The following is a 21,177-nucleotide window of genomic DNA, read 5'->3' as shown; positions in this document are numbered from 1 at the left end:
ATTTGTACCAGGAACTTTTTTCCCAGGAACTTTTTTTGCCCCAGACCGGTTGCTTTCTGCGTTTACACCGCGGTCTAAAGTACCGGGAAGGTAAACTGCGCGCAACTGCTCCTCTCAGTCTGCGACGGACAGTAATCAGTTGCGCCACATTTATAATAAGAATGGAGGAGATTCAAACTGTGCTGCAGTTATGTATTGGTTTACTAACGAGGTAATTAACTAAACAAAATAGACGAGCACTAAAGCGTGTTCAGAAAGCTCGTATGCGTATAAAATTAGACAACGTATGTTATCAGTTATTGTAGATGCCTGGGACGAACGCGCAAAAAAAAATTCCTCTTTCGCAAATACGCTTAAAAAAAGCCTGAACCCCGTCTATCAATCATAAATAGTGACAGTCTTGTAAATAGTTGTTTGTTACTAACCTAACCTTGCAATAGATGACAATGTGTAAACATAATGACTTAATAATAAAAGCTGTGGCAGAAAAGAGACGAGCACTGATAAAGCGTGTTCAGTAAGCTCGTAATGCTAACGTTAGATTAGATATAACATTTGTATGTTATCAGCTATTGCGGACATTGACCGTGATATGGCTGGGACGAACGCGCAGAAAGTTTCCTCTTCCACAAATACCCTTAATAAAGCCTGAAACTCGTCGCCAGTCCACCAGTTTTTTTAATTAAATTCCATATTTGCAGACAGACAACTCTTACTGAAGCAACGACACGAACCGCAATAGATTTTTTAAAAAGGGAGGTTAAAAATAAATAAAATGCTGCGTGAAATCATCCAACCAAAATGCAGCGTGAACACAACCAATCAGCTTGTGCAGCGCACAAGTCCCACCCCTGAAAGTTCCTGAACTTTGAAAAAGTACTACCTCGTGAGCAGGGACTATCGGAGGGTGAAATATTTACCCGGAACTTCATTTAGACCCTGGTTCCTGCGGTGTAAACACATCGAGTACCAGCCCAAAGTTCCTAGTTCCTGGGGAAAGTTCCTGCGGTGGAAACGCGGCTAAAGTGACACTTACAATAAAGTACCATGATGATACCAGAATAAACTTCAGTTAATTATTTCATTATGGTCTGTATTTATCTGATATCTTGATGGGGTAAATGTAACAGGGATGTGCAAAGGGGGTGGGGCCCAGTTGCTTGAGCCAGTGCCCCTCTACCCTTATCAGCTGAAGTGCCCCTCTCGGCCAGTTTGGGCCACTGCCCCTAAAAATGTCTGTGCACGTCCCTGAAATGTAAAATAACTGCCACAGACACAGACAGAGACATATTTGTTCTGAGACAGCAGTGCAGAGACTGGCCTGACACAAATAGGCACAAACAAAAGAGCACACACAAACGAATGCGCAAACAAACACACAATAACCGCACTCACCAGTCCTGCAATGGGAGTTGGGAGTCTGTTGATCTTTTTCACAAGGCCTGGTTTGACTGAACTCAGCAACCTAATGAGTCACATAATGAGAGAGAGAGAGAGAAATAACATTAGAGAACAATAATATGTGGGTTGAATCATACCATCATCAAAATGACTCTTGACACTGCAAAAAAAAAAAAAAAAAAAATTATACAGTAGTTTGGACCATAAACCATTTTTTTCTAAATAATTGTTTTAAATTGGATGCTTATGCAAACATGTTAATGTTTATTTTGTCTCGCATATTAATTAATTTGCAGTGTCTGCATTTAGTTAAATAATAAATCAATCAATAATAATAAATCAATAAAAAAAAAGTAACAACAGAAATGACAACTTCCACTAAACATTTTAAATGCACATATAAAGTATGCATGTAAAACTCACTCGCAGAGCAAAATGCCGTTCTCCAGTCCACTTCTGAAATCCTTATCACCAAAACTTCTTCCTGTCACTGCCTGTCAAGCAGACAAAGAGCAAAATCATCATCATCAGTGAAAACTTCATGAAAATTTTTTTAATGAATTGTCCACTGTCACTGTCCTATAGATTTAGAGTATAATTAAGGTCTAAATGCTAACTAAAAAGATGCTTTCTATTTCTTTAGGAAGGAACGATAGTATCCCAAAGTTTAAATCTTCATGTTTTAATATGTTATGATATTGCCATTTTATTTTGTGTGTGTGTGTGTGTGTGTGTGTGTGTGTGTGTGTGTGTGTTCACACACCCCATAGCTCTTTCTAAGTTTAAAAAACAAAATTGTTTTTTTACAAAGAACAACAGCTGCTTTTTGCCAGAGAAGCATATCTGGTATTAGGGCAATTCTTGACACATTCTATCTAGATGCACAACGTGTGTTTAGATCGGTCAGAGTGTATAAATATGTATGTGTATGTTTTTCTGTGTGTGAGTGATTATATAAACTGTGTGGAGTATGTGTGCATTTAATGAGCACAAGTAAACTACTAAACCAGATAACCTGTCCTTACTTAGCACATTCACACACACCAAACGTGTGTGTAAAAAGAGAGAGAAAAAGAACATTCATTTGCTCTATATTGCAAGAGGCCAAGTACATGACCAAGTAGTTGAGATTAGTAAAGATTATATTATGCAAAGCACGTTGGAATGAAGGCAAAACCTGCAAGCACACACACAATTACCCATAAACCTGTTAGCCCCTAAACCTTTACACAGTTTCTCTCAGAGCAGGAAACAGCTGACCTGTAAATCAGTACGAGGTCACTTATTGTCCATTGTCCTTCAGCTGCTAAGAAGGGAAGCCACAGTGTCACACAGCACTATTAACATGGACACTGTACTTCTCCTCTGAATTACCCAATATCTGCTAACCTGATGCATCACTCCTCACATTCATTCCTTTCTCTCTCTCTCTTCATTCATTCCAAATATTATTATACATTAATATGTTCCATATTAGATCATGACTAAATTGCTTTGATTATGATTTTTATTATGAAGATAATGACATTATGATAGGATGATGGAGCTGAGGTAATGAGGAGAAACCCAGATTGATGCTATTATTCCTTAATACCATCAGAATCTGCTAAACCTTGTGCTGTTCCTGACTCTGTGTAGCACATGTTGCTCTGCATGCTTTCAAAGTTTATTTTTAGCAGATTCCAAATAATTTCATTCAGATCATAAAGTCGGCATAAAAAGGACTCTGCAATTGTCTTTTCTTCCCTATTACGACGTATATCCGAGTGAAACGGCTTCTCGAACAAGAAAAAATGTAGGCCGGGACTTCATTCTATCCATCTGGAATTGATTGGATCAATTCTGGATATCCATTGATGTGATCTCATGTGAGAAAATATGTCATCAAGGAAGAGAAGAGTTTCTTGCAAGAGGGAGATGAAGATGAAGTTTTGATTAAAGATTACGAGGGCACACGAATAAAGACTTATATATTTAGCATATATATTTTGCTTTGCAAAGAGGCTGTTATTTACGGATAAGGTAAAAAATGATATTAAGCTTAACAGCAACGCTATATCTGTGTGGTGTTGCTCATTTCACATGGGAAAGAGGCATTTTTAAAAGAGCCCATTTAATTTAAAAGGTCAGCGAGAGAGTGGAAAAGGGTCACGAAAAAAACAAAAATATGCACAAAATGGCACAAAGAATTCATCTAAAAAATTTATTTTAAAAAAGCAAGAAATTACACCAAAATTGTGCAAACTTTTGAGAGGTGTTTGTTAATTAGGCTACACTAATATCATAAACATGTCCTTTATGTTCCTGTAGTTAAATGAAAACCATGTCTTCTGATGGTGTTCTGTGAATAATTTGTTGGTTTATTTTTGTAGCTGTTGCTAACTGTGCTAAGGGCTAATGACACTAGCAATGAAATATGGGTCACTGATTTACCCAACAACACACATGCTGTGTCTGAAATTACTCACTCGGTCACTCGTTCACCTCCTATATAGAAAATGCCTTATTGCTCACTATAAAGGGAAAGAGTGAATGAAAATGAGCGACTTAATTCAGACAATGAATAGGGCTCTGAAGCTGTCACACATACTGGGGTCAGTTAGATTTTTCTTTTCTTTGAACGAATTAAAGGTGCTCTAAGCAATGTTGGGTGACGTCACTTCTTGTTGAGTCTAGCTCGACCCACCCTCCTTCTCTCCCGTCCCCTCCCCTCATGTAAATTCGGGACTTTGCGCGTTCCTTCTCCTTTTCCCTCTTCTTTGCTATTTGTTCATCTGAACGTCGTCTCTTTGGTCGTGTGTCAGCCATATCAGAATTATAGAGAATATAATTCTAACGTTAGTTGTTGTCTTTGTCTAGGACATCTCTCCCCAAGCTAACTTCCCTCTTCATGCTCCTCTCTCCTCCACTCCCCACACCCCCCTTCATGTGCACGCACACTAACCCCCCAACCCCCAACCACAAATCATTCATGTCGGTTATTGGCTGGAACACTGTTTGTTATGTTTCGTGGTCCAGGCTGGGCCAGTTTGTTTTTGTCGCCGTTTGTGGAGCCTGGGCTGTCTACAGAGACCACTTTTTTTTTTTTACAGTGTGTTCAGGGGACAGGCAGCTAGCGCATAGTGAGGAGATGTTTGCTGTATGCGACAAAAAATGTTTCAGCCTAAAAAACGTGTGACATCGCTTTAGAGCACCTTTAGATTAATACTTTAATTCAGCAAGGATGCATTACACTTGATCAATTGATCAGTGACAATACAGACATTTATAATGTCACAAATTCCTGTTTATTTAAGCATTCAATGTGTCAGAGTCTTAAAAATATGTTTCAGTTTTCATAAAAACATTAAGCAGAATAACTGAAAACTGACTGCTTAAAACTCTGCTTTGCATAACAGAAATAAATAACATTTTAAAATGTATTAAAACAGAAAACAGTTATAATAATTGTAATAATATTTCACAATATCGCTGTTTTTACGGTATTTTTTATGAAAATAAAAGTAGCCTTGGTGTGTATAAGAGAGTTCTTTCAAAAGCATTACAAAATCTTACCGACCCAGAATGTTTGAACAGTATATACCAAAGTTCACGCAGTTAAAGTGAATTATATAGCGAATTAAATCTTCTCTAAAAATTCAGACAACGCTATAAAACAGAAGTGCAATGGTAGTGCATAAAGGGAATAAGAAGTGATTCAGGATACAGACACACAAACCAATTTTCACACATGCAGACATCTCACAATCACACACAGATCTTTGAGAAATCCTCTGCAGCTGTCTTTTACTGTCAGAAAGACTCACTCATCTTCTGCCTTATGTCTTTACTCTCTTCATTACACAAGCACACACACACACACACAGAGTCTGGTTCGCTATCTTTGTGGGGACTCTCCATAGGCGTAATGGTTTTTATACAGTCCAAACTGTATATTCTCTCCCCTTACACTAACCCGACCCCTAAACCTGCATCACACAAAACTTTCTGCATTTTTACATTTTCAAAAAAACTCATTCTGTATGATTTATCAGCTTTTGTACCCATGGGGACCTCAATTTAGGTCCCCACAGTGACACAAATCGCCATGAGTCTGTGTGCATTCAGGTTTAAGTCCCCACCCACACTGGCCTATTTCCTTCATAGGTTATAGAGCTTATGTAGCCCCGCCCCTTTTCAGCTCATAGCGTTCTGTCTTCCAGTTTGTATTTCCACAGAATGAAGATAAGCTCTTACAGATTTATGAATGAATTGCTCATTTTCAAATCCTCCCAGGTCAACTGACAATTGTAATAACTTAGGCATTAAACATTTCAATGCTCATCACTTTGGTTAAGTAAATCCACTTCACCACCTAATTAGGCTACTCTTCGACAGCAATGTCGAAGAAATATACAGCAAAAACGGTCAAAAAGTTCAAAGACAAAATTCTAAAGAACGGCCATGTACTTGTTTCTCTGCCTACATACCGGGAGAGACAGCTGATTGATAGCAACATTTTAGGAAGAACCAAAAAAGCTTCTGGTGGCAGACAAGCAGTTCCGTTACCTTGACGCCAGGCTCGCAAACACACACACACACACACACACACACACACACACACACACACACACACACACACACACACACACACCTGCGTGTGACAGTCCAGTCAAAATACCCACAGGAACAGCTCCCCTACAGTGCAGTTGTGTAAGAGGCCACATTTCACCATAATGGCCAAGATACCATACACTACAGCCAAGAAAACAGTGAGCTGCTCAAGGCAACGTCCCATTAGCTGACTCAAAGCAATTTGGTTTTGTAGAGGATATCCGACTTACCACCAATAGTTTTTAGGCTACTAAGATCCTGCTCTCTATTGTCCATCTGTCACACTCACATATTGCAAAGCCTTATTTTGGTAGCAAGTCAATGTTACCTAAAAAATTTTTTGTGATATCATGATATTGCTAATCAAAACAGATCTTCCTTTCCAGTTAGCTTAATGCTAAACTTGCAGTCTAAGTTGTTAGCTTGCTAAACAAAGGCTAGCTAACTAACTAAAAAAAAAGGAAATATAATGTGATATGCAATGCAAATATAATTGTAACATTTTAGCTCCAAAGTAGACGAAGAAGAAGATTCCCAAGAAGTACAAATAACAATAGGATTTATTAAATAAAACGAACTAGAGAAGAACAAGCATATATGACACAACAATACCAGGCAATGAGGGAGTAACTTAAATACACAATGGTGATGAACTAAATGATGAACAGTTGTGATGATTGAGTTAGTGTCCATGGAAACAGATTTGTGGCGGGAAAACTAAGAAGACAGAGATTTATAGGGACATGAGAGGGTCAGTATCTCTTAACATTTGAGAAAGAGTAACGGCTAATTCGGATCACATGAGGCACCTCAGCCTATCGTGTAATGGCAGTGACGTCAGTGCCCACCAATGAAAGTTTTATGAGAGTCAGTAACAGTTTACGTTAATCAGTTTCTAGTGGATTATTAGCCCGTTGGTCTTGTGAATAAATGTTCTATAATTGGTGTTATATCGCTAGTAAACGTACAGCAGGACTGCATTGTTTGTGGAATGTGCTTTATTGCGGAAAAGAGCATATCTCTGCAAAGTAGTCACTGCAGGGTGAATAAAACTACATTTAAGATTATACTAAATCTTAGTTGTAATTTGACACATTTAATTCATTAAAATGATATGTATGTTTTACCCCCATTCATTAAAAAGCATTATATCATAATCATTAGGCACACAGCAGTCATAAATCATTATACAAGACTAACCTGGCAGCAATAGAAATAACAAAAAAAAAAATTTTCATTAAACAACATACAATATAACACAATATTTGTAATTAAATTATTAATTTTCTCTTCATTCATTAAAATGTTTTATCTCAGCATTACATGCATACATGTAGTTATAATAGCCATTTCAATACAAGTCTTATCATAATTGGTAAAGCCTGAAAGAAACGTCGGTATTTTTTACTTTCTTTAGACAATACAAAATCACTCAATATTACAATAGAGTGGTGCAGGTATGACGCCATTGTAGGCCAACCGGCAGTTAGCATCACACTGGTTCCCTTGAGAAAAACCCAAAAGGATTTTCCCATAGGCTTTTGGAGCTAAAAACAAGCTCTGTGATCAACAAAAGTTTATTATACTTGCACGTCCATCAAGATAATTATCACAGATGAAAACAACTTTTATGAATTTTGAAGCCTAAATGCAGTCGCCAGAAGTAAAAAGCAAAACATAGGCTATAAACGAAATGCACCACGGTCCCATAAATTCAACGTCACCATCACTAAGCTTCCGACAACTCTTTCAGTTTTTATCTAAAAACATTTTCCCAGAAAGTTTGAGTTAAAATAGTTTATAAGAGCACAATTATAAGCATAATGAGGCTGTAAAAGCGGACTGAGCTTACATGTATTGTTTGGTGTGATGACGTTTAATCTCCTCGACAGCCTCTGTAGTCCAATTTAGCCACTTGTTAGCAACCGCCTTTTTCAAGACGTTACAGCTTAAAAAAAATCATAAGTGGGGTAATATTGATATATTTTATATCGTAGAGTAAAACGTGGAAGTGTCTTGAGCTTGTGTTCACCATAGACCTTATTTCGGCCATATAACCAAAACCCCATTCAAAAAAACCATTGACTTCAGGATGATGGAACTAGAAGAGCTAAAATGCTAACTCGCTTTCGTGTTTTGGCCTACAAACTGATGTCATACCTGCACCACTCTATTACAAACTATGGTAATGCCGTAAATGAGTCCTACCTGTCGCGATATTCCCTTCTCTGCCTTCTCTTATAAAATAACCTTTTTATCATAGTAAAATCTACATGTCGTTCCCAACAAAAGTATTGTTTAGCGTAAAACATGTTGAAGATTAGTGGGCAGGCAGTTGATTAATTAAATGATAAGCTATTTCCACACAAAAGCGGTTTATTAAGTGTTGTGAAGCCTCTTCTCCATTGACATCCATTAAAAAAAAACAGCCTCTGGTCTCCTTCCCTGTGTACCGCCACAGCCGAGCGTTAGCATTAGCCGTTACGCTTTTTTGGCTAAAGGTTGCAGGCTTGCCTTCAAGTGGCTTTGACTAAGACAAAGGAAACAGGAAACTAACAGTGAACAAACTAAAAGTCCATGAAAATGAAACTAACACAACATTATTGTGACAATAATGTGACATGCTATATGTAATTTAAATGACATTTATTAACATGATTCAGAGACTAATACCCATAAAAAGTTTGCTTGAGAATCTGCTCCATGACATCATCATTAAGGCCCAACACAGACCAAAATAGCAGTGTACAGGCTTAGGTATAATCACCTAAGCAACAGCCTCAGCAGCAGAAAGCAGGGCTACTCTCTCTCACTGAGGCAGAAACAGACAAGGGATGATGTCTCTCAGGACATACGGTCTTAAAATACATCTGAAAATAGGCCACCTGACTAGGGCTGTTTGAAATAGACAACTCCAACTCATCCGTCCAGACAAAGACACACACAGGATTAACAAGCACTCTCTCTCTCTCACCACTACTCTGGCAAAATTAAAAGCTGTAAAAGAACAACGGATAATACGTGAGCAAAAGCAGATTTTAAAATGTTATGCTCTTCTATCCATTTGCTCGTTGGAATCTGACCCTCACCAGAATTTGCGTGTGAAAATGACTGTTTGCTAATGTGCAAAAGTATAGATCAAAACTTAAAAATAAAACTATCAGAATAAAAACACCAATAACTAAATATGCAGATTACCTTTCACACGCGTGGCGGTCAAAAATAACAAAAATATTTTAATTATTTCAATGAAATGAATGTACTAGTAATAATTTTAGTATGATAAAAAGGTATAGAGGTTTAAGTTTATTATTATGAAAAATGCATAAACATACTATTTTTTATTTTATATGAAATATTTATTTTTCAAAACATGTTTTACTCTAAAATTGTGAGAAAATCAAAGCCATGAATCTAAACATATCTCAAAAATGTTGCGTTAGTACGATTTTGTCTTGGCGCAGTACCAAACGTTTCCACTAGCTGAAATTCGTCTCTTATTTATTTCCAACATGGTAATTTTTGACCACGAACAATACAAGTGTGCCTATATTTTTCAGGACCATTTAAATGTTTTGAAATGTCCATAATGTTTGTGTGTGTGTTCACATAGCAAGTGCCAAAACCTTTACCAAGGCTCGTACCATTCCGACAAACAAAGTGTAAAATCAAAAACAAAAACAAACAAAAAAAGGTAATAAATGACTGACCAGCACCAGAGGGTTAACTGGGTCATGAATACAATGCACAGTAATCTTCTGTGCATCTCCATTAAGTCAGTTGATTTATAGTCATAATAAATATTTATCAGCTATAAAGTTAGTTAATTCACCATCTTATTAACACACAGTTAACAACACCTTTTTTCAACTTTTTTTCAGCCAATAAGCTGCTGCTACTGGGTGAATGTCACAAAATGTAATTAATATTCATGAGCAGGGTTAACTGAAAATAGTAAACTGTTTCACAAACATTTTGTAGTATTGTTACTAGAAATGTATCAATAATTAATGTCCAAATATGTTATATCTTGCTATGAATACAAATAAAAAAATAAAAAAAACTTTTTTGACTTTGCTGAGGCAAAAATGAGTGCTACTAAAGAAAAATGTAAGCGTTGATCTCTGCAGAGAAGGACACATAAACAGGGAGTGTGTAAGACAAGGTTGTCAGTGTCAGGACAAGCATTTACACAAGGATGTACACACACACACACACACACCACACACAAGTATTGAAAAGAACTGAACAGCTGTAGGTAGCCTATATTTAAATGGACAGAATGTGGGTGACTGGAGCATTTTAAAATAACCAAGCAAATGACATGTGTATGTGGGACAGGGGCAAGAGGCACCTAACACCCACAGATCAGCACAATGCTATAATGTGAATAAGAGAAAATCATTTGCTTCACATTAATTCCATGAATGTATTATGTTCTATAAGACAAAAGTATGTGTTGGGACTGTTTAGTCAGAATAAATGTTTTCTCATCGATCCCACAACCACATGGCAACCATCGTTTCTACCAAAATACCACAGATACTGCAATTATTGTTACAAGGTCTATAGAAAAACATTACATTCATTTAGCTGTGTTAAAAACTTCCTGGATACTTTTTCAATGACAGCTGTTGTGAATACCAGGTTACCACAGTTTTATTGTAGGAGAAATAACTGTAGCAACCATGGTATTTTTGGCAGAGAATATGGTTAGCTGAGTGCAATTTTGTAAGGGTAAAAGGAGACCGTTTAAAACATCACATTAAGCAATATTTCATTCCAGTGCAAGCTGGATGTATTATCAGTTTAAAAAAAAATGTATATACCTATCAGTGTTCATGTTTGAATTAAAATGTTACATTTTAAATCTGTGAAAGAACAACAGTGGTTCCTTTAAGAATGTATTTCATGATACAGAGTAAAGAAATTATTTCAGTAAAGACAAAATATCTTATTTGGGTTGTGGGCCAAAAAAAGTTTAATAACTCCTGATTTATAGCAGCTACCGGCAGAAACTCTATTTTCAGTGTAAGATATTTTCCACCGCTCTACCTTATTCTCAGAGTTTCTCAAATCCTAGATGTGTGTGTGTGTGTGTGTGTACATGTTTTTCAATTCAGCCAATCTCTCACTGTTTGTGAGTTCATTCACATGTTAATAATCACTCTGCTAATCGGTTGCTTAGACACTATGCGATAACTCCACCTCAGTCAAGACTTGCTGAAGTGCTTGAAAATGCACATCAATACACACATTTCTTTCATTAGACTCGTTCCTCTCTGGAGGACTGAAGGGTTTTGATTCATTTCTCTATTAATCCATCTCAATGCAGTTTTGTTGTTGAGTCGTAATGTAGATATAGGGTTCTGGGGATGGGAATGGGGAGTGCTTTAAAATGAATATATATACACATACTGTATATACTGTGTATATGTATTTGTATATGTACGTACGACATACATTACATACATACAGTATATACATATACACAGTATATACAGTATGTATGTGTATATACATATATATACATATATAAACAATAATAGTGATATTATTCTACAAGGACCTATAAGTGCAATAAAATTGCATATTTTTCTGTCATAAAGATGAATTTGACAGTAAAACATAACTTTACATTGGGATGCGGATATACATTTACTGATATTGAACAAAACATTTGTAAAATGATTTTTTTATACAGCTGGGAGAAAAATATTCTGATAGTGGGAATGAGTTTACCTTTCATAAACTCTTGCATACGAAAGCCATAAATACAGTTTGTGTTATTACAGTAAATGTGTGGATTTAAAAGCCTTATATCTGCACATGGCACAGCTTTCTCCTGTTGTACTTGTATACAATGTTTAATCTTGTTAAAGCAATTTCGAGTTTGCACCGAGGCCTGAAATAAAGAATTCTGTGTTGAATTCAATTGGACCATGCAGTGCATTACTCGGATTCACACAGCGTTGGTCAATCTGGTAAACAAACCCACTTTGTGATATTACAGAGTCTTGTGCCAAACAGTCCAGGAAGCCCAGTTTTGTTTTGTTTGGCATTAGTATTTCCCATATACTAACTAAATATGCAACTAAAAATGTCATATCATAAAGAAAAAGAGCTGGACCAATACAACTGCTAACAAAATGTAGCCACACCAGCAGAAAAAACAAGTTTGCGTGCAACATTTTTGAGGTCAGAAGCTAAAACTACCACACACATACTATACTCACACACAAATGCAGACATGCACTGTCTGTGGCTGAAATCAGAATAGCATACAACTCATACTATTTCTTCCCTATCTTTATATATCTCTTCTCCTCTCCTATATAGCGCAGCAGTGAATTATGGGAGTTATGCTAAATGTTCCATGGACTCTTGCAGATTATTCCTCGACCAGGAAGACTGCTTTTTCCAAGATGAGTAAAATCAGTGTTATATAACACTGCGTTTGAACGATTGCAAAATACATGAGGATTGTGTTTGCTCTTAAGGGTGGGTGGTGGAGCTGGAGAGCTTTTGATGCTGGAAAGAATTGCATTTTTTTACATAAGCTAGAAGACTCATTACACAACATGAACATTGTGTTGTAGTTGAGATAGAAGACAAGAGCATTGGATTAATGTGTCTTCATCAAAAGCTAATCAGAGACCACTACAAACCAGAAACAGTCCTGGTAAGGTACCGTAACACAAGTGTCACTACATTACCACCGAGTTGAGACTAAAATGCGTATAAATGCATCAAAAAGTTAGAGTCAGTGTTTCTTGCACACAACATGTACTATGTTGCAAGCTATGATGTTAAATTCAAAAAAACATATTTCTTTTTAATGAGCCACAAAGATTCATGAAACAGACTGTTTATAATTGAATCGATATCTAAATGAATCGATGTCAAACTGAAACCGAATCGCAAGCATATGAATCAAATCATGAAGTTTGTGTCAATAACCCAGCCCTCCTCCCTAATTCTCACTCCAAGCTGAACTCAAAAGTTGGCAACCCTGATTTTACACAGAAACATTTGGACTGAAGGTCATTTGGCTTATAGTGTCTCTTAGTGTGGTGATCCTGAATACTTGAAAGCAAACCATAGCCAATGGAATAATGGAGAGCTCATATTCAGTCTGTGATTCCAGTCCCTGTGTTCCTGAGAGGACTGCATTAAATGAATGTGAATAGTGTAGACAGCCTGTGTCTGTCTCCCAAATCTCTCTCACGGTGTAAGCTGTATCATTTAATCCGTATGTCTGCGTGTGTGTGACTGCACAGCTGTGACAGCTGGCATTATGAGGTCATATGACAGAGCCATCTGTACTCAAATGTAGAAGCTCTTTCACTCACACACACTTGACCTCATATTCTTGATCTGCCAGAAAGATGCACTCAAAGTTGACCAAAAGTTGAAAAGCATTCCGGACTATACCGTATGGTCTCCATGGTGACTATGACAGTGGCGGTCAAATGGTAGGATGGAAAGAAACAGGCAGAGAAAGAGAGAAGTGCTCTGAAACTTGAGAGTCAATGGGAGAGGAACTCTATGGCACTTGAAATATGATAGGCCAAGGCAGAGAAGGACTTTCTGTAATGTGATGTGGTTGTTGCTGTCCGTCTCTAGCCACTGACAGGTGCACTGGGAGGGTTTCCTCATACAATTTCCGTACAGTGTCACATGGCCCATCCAACACACGCCTATGAGCCCTATGAAAGGTTTTGAGGTTTCCTGCAGGACATACAATACTCTGTCTGAAAACAATCCTTACATACAGATAAGAAGTGTCAGACCGATATATGGGTAGATCAATTAAGCTGTTGATTTTTGGCAAATTATTATAAATTATTTAATAATAATAAACTATTATGGAAAACGTTTAGCCACCAAATCAAAGTCATGTGGTATAACCAACCTAAAGAAGAAAAGAAAAAAACAGTAAATTATATCATTGAGAGGAACACACTGAAAAAAACTCTTGACTGTTTGTCATTGTCATATAGTTTTTTATTTATTTATAAATCAGATCTTTTAACCATTTTATGGCATGGCCAGATTAGAACCGGCTGTGAACCTATTGAATTATTCATTCATGTAATAGAATAATAATAATAATAATAATATTAATAACACAACACTTTCAGTTTGAAAATAATCAATAATAATTTAATTACTTTTATAAACATTTGAAGGAATACATACATAATATATTACAAATATATAATTCAAATCACTTTTATTACTTGTTACACTTCATGACATTAGAGTTTAATTAAATAATACAAAGGTTACATTTCTAAGAACTTGGAAAATGCATTTTAAACTTCAATTTTACAATATTTAATTAATTTCTTACTGATCATCAATGTTTTTGTGAATTTTGAGCAAATATTGTGCGAAATAAGGGTTTGCTTGATTTCAGCCATTTTTGTCATGTTATGCAGCTTATATATCAATATTATATTGTCCATCGTCCAACATGCTTTCTAAATATTGACATCGACCATCAAGAACCCAATCTCAGTTGACCAATAAATAGAGGCTCACTCTATGAATGTGCCTCAAGCATGTCTGAATATTTGTACGGCAGTCTGCTGTTCATGTTTCAGTCTGCCATATGCTTGGGTCAGTAATTTTCTAGCTCTTTCAGTGACTCACTGAGGAAAAAGCATTTTTAGCTGGAGACAGAAGCATGTCTCTCTCTGTGCCAATTTAGTTAAAACTATTTGCGAGCAGCAGGGTGCTAGGCTATTTCAGCCTGTCTATTTATACTGATCGTCCTAAAACGTGTGACTGACATAGGCCTACCAGTGAAACACATTAACAAAAAAGACGGATAAATCGACACATAGCTAGCAAAGCAGACCGAAGAAAGCGTGAACGGGTTATGGCATGGTATACAGACCACTTTTAGTGGGATTTGTGAAATGTGATCACACACACCTAACAAAAAAACACATATTCCAATATCATAAGGAAATACTGATGGTCCCAATTTATCTGCAAAAAAATTAAAAATAAACGGGGGCTACAAGGAAGAAAAATGTTTGAGAATAAATAGGTATTAAAAATAAGATTGAAATAAATGTAAAAAAAAATTTTGATTAAAATAATTACATAATACATCCAACAATACAGTAGAAAAAAAAACTTAATAATGAAGAGTTCAGATGCAAAAGCCTCTAAGTGCCATCTGAAATTTTCTTCTAGAATGATAATTTTTATCAAGCTCGTATATTTAAGTTGATAAAAAGGATCATTCTAGAAGAAAATTTCAGATGGCACCTAGAGGCTTTTGCATCTGAACTCTTCTAATGTAACCTAAAAAATCTAAACATTTCCCAAATTATATTTTATACATATTTACATAATTGAGACATTTATATTTAATAAAATATCAATATTTATAATAAGTGTTCACAGTATAAATAGGGTCTTTATACAAGAAATTATATAGATTCCTTTACAATTTTAGGAAGGGGGGTCCCACACATGAGGTGAGGATATATGATCATATTTGGAGGTCATTCTAAAAAGATTGAAAACCCCTGATCTAATGCACACGACTCAAACTCAAATCTAGATCAGTGACGTGAGGATGCTCCCTATCCAATCCTCGACCCCTAAAATAGGTCATAATATTAATACCAAGACCTACATCTAAAACCTTTAACATCTCTGGGGATGAAGTAGTTCTGCATTCACATGTTACACTTGACAGTTAATCAGGTCAAATAAAACGAAGGCCACGTAAATAGTGTACATGCCACAAATGCTCCGTAAACAAACTGTTTGATTGAGCCTGTGCGCTGCCATGACGACTGCGCTTGCTTAGAAAAGGGGCGTGGTCTGTAGAGGACAAGGGGGCGTGTCTTTAGGTTCCACAACAACTGGAATCGCTTAGCGAAAGGGGGCGTGTCCGCTCGCAGAATATGAGTGTCAGTGCATCCTTCTGTTTCTGCACATCTTTAAAATGAGTCCTGTTTTGTTTGGAAAAATGTGTCCATTCATGGATAGGTGACCTACAGTATAAAATCTGGCAACAAATTTAAACAGGCTGATGGTTGTCATGTGAGTGAAAAATTCGGTGAGCCATCAAAGCCTCGCTAGTCCGATTACAGCACCCGAATCCCGCGCACATGATCCCCGTGCTGTTGGGCTCCAATGCCCGCTGCTGTAACCAAACACGATACACACGCTCGCGCGCTCACAACAGGTAACGGTGCAATATTTATAAGCTGTTCAGAGCGTAATGTAACCTCTTTATATGAGTGTCGAAGCAAATATTAAAATGATGCGATAGAAATGTTTACTTTTTACTTCTGTGCGCATATATGTGCAGCAGACTCACCTCGATCCATTTCTGAGCTTCTTGAAACGCTGGTTCAGGGGTAGCGTCTGCAGATTCACCCTGATCCAGCTGGGCATTTGAAGCCGACTCGTTTCCAGGACTGGCCATTTCACCCCCCAAAAAAAGCGTCTTAGCGAGAGGCCACTGAAAGCCTAGATGAGATATCCAGCGCTCCACAAACCGACCCGTGTGTTTACTCGCAGTGTAATAGCGGACACGTTCTTCAATATGCTGAGCTCGAGCGTTCACGGCGCAACACACTGCGGTTCTCCAGCGCTCAGCAGCACTGCAGATGAACTGCACGAACTACCACGCTCGATGCAATACGAGTCCGACCTCCGATGCTAAAAATATCAACTAAAAAAACACCAGAGGTCTACGTTCAGCCAATGCGTTAGAGCCAGCAAGGCGAGCGCATCAGCCTCCCTGTCTCTTCTCCTAGAGAACGGGAGACTGGCATGCGCGAGAGCGCGGGGGAACGGAATTTAACGAGAACAATAGAGTTCCGTTACCGCTCCAGTTACGGACAGATTTCTCTCCCCCTCTCTCTCTCTTTATGTATTATATTACATTATATTTAATGTAGGCTACTTAACCTTATAGAACCTTATAGAAAAAAAAGTGCTTATAGAGCACTTAACCTTATAGAAAAAAAAAAGAAAAAAAATCCTTTCCCTTTGAAACATCACTTATCAGGCTTATGCTACTCTGAATAATACCTGAACTTCGTATTTTGAGCACTTCCTGCGTTGTTGTTGCTTTTGCCTCTTTATGATGACTCGCTGAACTTAGTCCTAATTTGTAAGTCGCTTTGGATAAGGGCGTCTGCTAAATGACTAAATGTAAATGTAAATGTAAATTATATGATATGATATAGGCCTATTATATTTACAACTCTCTCTTGTCTCCATGTCTCTCAAAGTAGGCTACTAATAGGCTAGTTTATTAATATTAAGTAAACTTACAGTTGCATTTCCTGAAGAAAATACCAGTGCTTGAATGGCTGCACTAGAGTTTTAGGTAAATTCATAATTCTATAAGTTTCGAAAGTTTTAGGAAAAAAAAGTTTTCTAAAAGTTGTATAGAGGTGTATAGAGGTAAAGAGAAAGACAGCAATATACAACTGAAATATACAATTGCTATTTGTCCCCTAGAATTAATTTTGAGAGTATTTTTTTAACCTTAATGAGGATTTATCTAACCATTTAAATCTGTCAAATACTTGACCCTTGAATCATTTAACTGAAATAAATACATCTGAACAGTTAGGGCTGTTTCCTAAAAACTAAAATCACCACACCAGCCATAAATAATGTATGTATAATAAGACAATAAACACTGCTAGAATAGGCATGCATTCAATACATTAGCATCTAATTAGGCTTAGAAAGGATTACAAAATATACTATTATGTAGCATGTTTAAAAAATCTACAGAATGCAGTTATATTTGGTATTTTCCTCCCCCCACATTATAAATGTATTTTTGCCCCAAGCACTGGTTCATTTCTGACCCTGGTCCCGTGTGCCACTTTTGGAGTTGCACTTTTGTCAGGCAAAAAATATCCATTGTCTATTGTCAGTATTGATGTATGAGGCACAGCTCACACAAAAGCCACTTTTAAACCAAGCAGCTTTCTGTTAGTTAACACGTCAAATCCTTTACCAACCTAAACCCCGCTATACGAAATAGCATGTGTAAATCTTTCGGAAATTCCTGATTGTGCGGATTCATATTAAAACTGAACAATAGTAAATGTGACTGCAGCTTTAGGCTTATAGTAACACATAAATGTAAGAAAATATATAATTTGCAAACCCCAAAGATTGATTGAATTCCTAATTCTGAAATTATAAGTCTATAAATTATTGTTCAGGTAGAATTCATTTCAGATTTTTAATACTTTACGTTAGGGGTTTGTTCAGAATGTTTGAAACATATTAGTACAGCTCATCTGCAGCCTGGCAGCCAAATAAACATGAACAAAAATTTGATTTTAGGCCAAGAAGTTCAAAGGTTTATTTTAAAAAAAGTTTTTTACAACTTACGAGTCATGGTGCTGATCGATCAACTCAGGATGGGGAAGCAGAATAAATAATAAGGCTAGACACCAGGGTTCACACGTTTTTAAGCAGAATAAAAGTTGCCACAGGCTGACATATATATCCACCCCTATATTGAGCTTGTAAAGCACATTTGCTTTTCAGGCACAAATTGGGAAAGAAAAGTCAATTTTTTGAGCTGATGTTGGTCAAGAGGGTTTGAAACCCTCTGCCACACAATTCTTATGTTATATTATTGTTGAAAAAACCCATTAAATCGGTTGGCCAGCAGAGTTTTATTTCTAATGTTGACTATTCTCGAATCAGTGAGGACAAAAGAGGTTTAAAAAGTGCATCCTTTTCCAGCTAATGTTGCCCACAACCACTTCTGCAATATAGTTTGTGATGGTTTACTTTTTTCAATTTTCAAGAGTTTAAAAATAACAACAAATGTGAGGCCTTTTAAATATAAATGAGCCCAAATGGTAGGCCTATACAATACATCTCAAAAAGGGAATGAACTTAAGTTTGCTAAGTCAACAGTAGCATTTAGCATGCATATATAAACAGTTCATTTAGCCTTTTCTAGTGATTTTTTGTTGTTGTTGTTTGTCTTGTTTTGCTGGTATCTATTTATTTATTTATTAGCATGAACCATATGAAGCAACTGCCATTGAGGTGAATAGGACTGCTGACGGATAGCTTTCTTCAGGTAGGCTATTAATAGAAAAGTGCTTTTCAGTTGTCTTGTGGTCCCATAGCAGCACTGCATATTTTCCCTTATTTAAAAACACACCTGATTGAGATGATGCCTCTCTACTGAACCAAGTGTGTCAGATAGGAGAGGCGTACAAAATGTGCAGTACTGTGTGTCCCCAGGACCAGGACAGAAAATATGATGTTCTTATATTGCATGACCAATAGGTGTCATTACACTCCAGCTTTGGCTGCCTAATCTGAGTCCCCGTTTTTCTCTTAGTTGCCATACGCCCCCTGCTGGAGAGGACCATCTACTGTACCCATTTACTGTATGTCATGAATATTGTATTGCCTAATGACATACCCATTGTTATGATATACCATACACCAGTGTTATAAAAGGATAAAGTTGAACTTTCCCTTAATGTTTCCTCTAATGTTCACATAACCAAAAAAGAATATTTTGAACGTTCAGAGAACATTCAGAAATAAGTTCATAACCTAAAGGTAGGGTAGGCAATTTCGGACAGGCTACCAATAGCAAGCTAGCTTTAAAGCATAAGATCCCACCCTCCCTTCAGAGCGCTCCACAAAGCCAAGCTTCCTTCAAAACACATGAACGCGGACAGCAGCCTCTGCAAAGCGTCACGAGACAGCGGTAAATTACCTCATGTCTTAAAGCACATTACATCATAATAATAATGAACGTAAACAACTTAAAGTGCTCTAGTTGAACCATTTTACTGCTGCAGATTCATTTCCGCATTGATAGCATTGCCAGAGAAACGCATAAGTGTCTGAGGATGAACAGCTTGTTCAAGAACTTAAAGAACTTAAAAGGACATGATGTCTGGGCAAGCAGGGTGCGTGTATGGAAATCATTATATGTTGATAGGTAGGTAGGACATTGTATGCATTCAGACCATAGTCATTCTGTTTTCCACTTTATTTCATACGTTTAAAGCCAAAGGTTGCCTGCTAGTGCCTCAAACAAAACCCTGACACCACTGACCTTTCAAACTTTAGGAAATCCAGCAAAATTTCTTCCACAAAAGTAATCATTCATTGGATTAAATCTCGTGACATTAGGTTACTCTGACGAACGTCACAGCATCAGTCAATATTCAAAGTTTAGCGCAATAGTGCAGTATAGTGAGTGCGACCGTAAACAAACATCCCTTCCTTCCTTCATCAGAGGAGGAGGACAACACCTACATACAGAGACATGCCCTGGGACTCATTGCGAAGAAGACAAAAGCGGTAGGCAACTATAAACCGCTGTTGGCTTGGGGGCTTTGCTTTGGCATCAGGTTGCTACCACAGAGAAAGAATCAATTGTTGCAAATCTCAAATTGTTGTGCAACTTTGTTCAGGGTCTAAGATGCACTTTTTCAAGCATAGAGCTCAAATAAGCTTCATATCAATGAATTTAGAAAACGTTTTACAATTTAGAGCATATTCAGTATGATTAAGTAGTTACATATAATTCAGAAAACATCCAATGCATTTCCATTCTATGTGAATGACATATATATAGCTAATGGCTAATACATGTAGAGAGATGCAATGGACTGGATTGCTCTCTAAACCCTGACATTTAAAGGTTTGACCAACTGTTAAGACTTTCCTTGATGTTTCAATAGCAACGTTGCAGACACAACCAGAGATACTTTGGTTTGGTGTGAAATAAATGCTGCAAAGCCACCTTTAATGAGAATCAACAAACATTTTGCAACCTTCGCTTCTGCATAAATTTATGCAGGATTAAAATATCTGTATAAAGCCGTTTCAGCTTTTGTCGTCCAATCAAACATGATACCAGTGGCAACTGAGAAGTCCTGCACCATATTCCAAGTCTTTTAATCCTCAATTTTGATTGTATGGAAAACTGCAGCTTGGACATACTGCTATAAATGTTTCTTTTGTGTTCCACAGTATAAATTCATACAGGATGTGGAAAAATATGTGGGTGAGAGTAAATGACAATTTTCATTTTGGGGGTGAAATATTCATTTAACCCATAAGATTTTAACCATGAAAATGAAGACAACATAGATAAAGAGATGAGATAAGAATGGAAAAACAGAAAAG

General features: G+C 37.0%; 1 protein-coding gene across 7 annotated transcripts in view; it reads right to left on the bottom strand.

Annotated features, from left to right (window-relative positions):
* limch1a (LIM and calponin homology domains 1a) overlaps positions 1-16,812 on the bottom strand; it is a 49,756-nt gene extending 32,944 nt beyond the window's left edge. For all 7 annotated transcript variants that reach the window (XM_082164390.1, XM_082164391.1, XM_082164392.1 and 4 more), the window contains exons 1-3: positions 16,346-16,812; positions 1,825-1,895; positions 1,396-1,465 (exon numbers count right to left, since the gene is read on the bottom strand). In XM_082164390.1, coding sequence (XP_082020516.1) covers positions 1,396-1,465; positions 1,825-1,895; positions 16,346-16,453 — 249 coding nt within the window. In that variant the 5' untranslated portion in view covers positions 16,454-16,812. The remainder of the gene's footprint in view (positions 1-1,395; positions 1,466-1,824; positions 1,896-16,345) is intronic.
* Positions 16,813-21,177: the final 4,365 nt, after the last annotated feature.

The sequence above is a fragment of the Leuciscus leuciscus genome, assembly GCF_965113295.1.
Source record: "Leuciscus leuciscus genome assembly, chromosome: 3".
Classification (NCBI taxonomy): Eukaryota; Metazoa; Chordata; class Actinopteri; order Cypriniformes; family Leuciscidae; genus Leuciscus; species Leuciscus leuciscus.
This window is presented reverse-complemented; position numbering and strand designations above follow the sequence as displayed.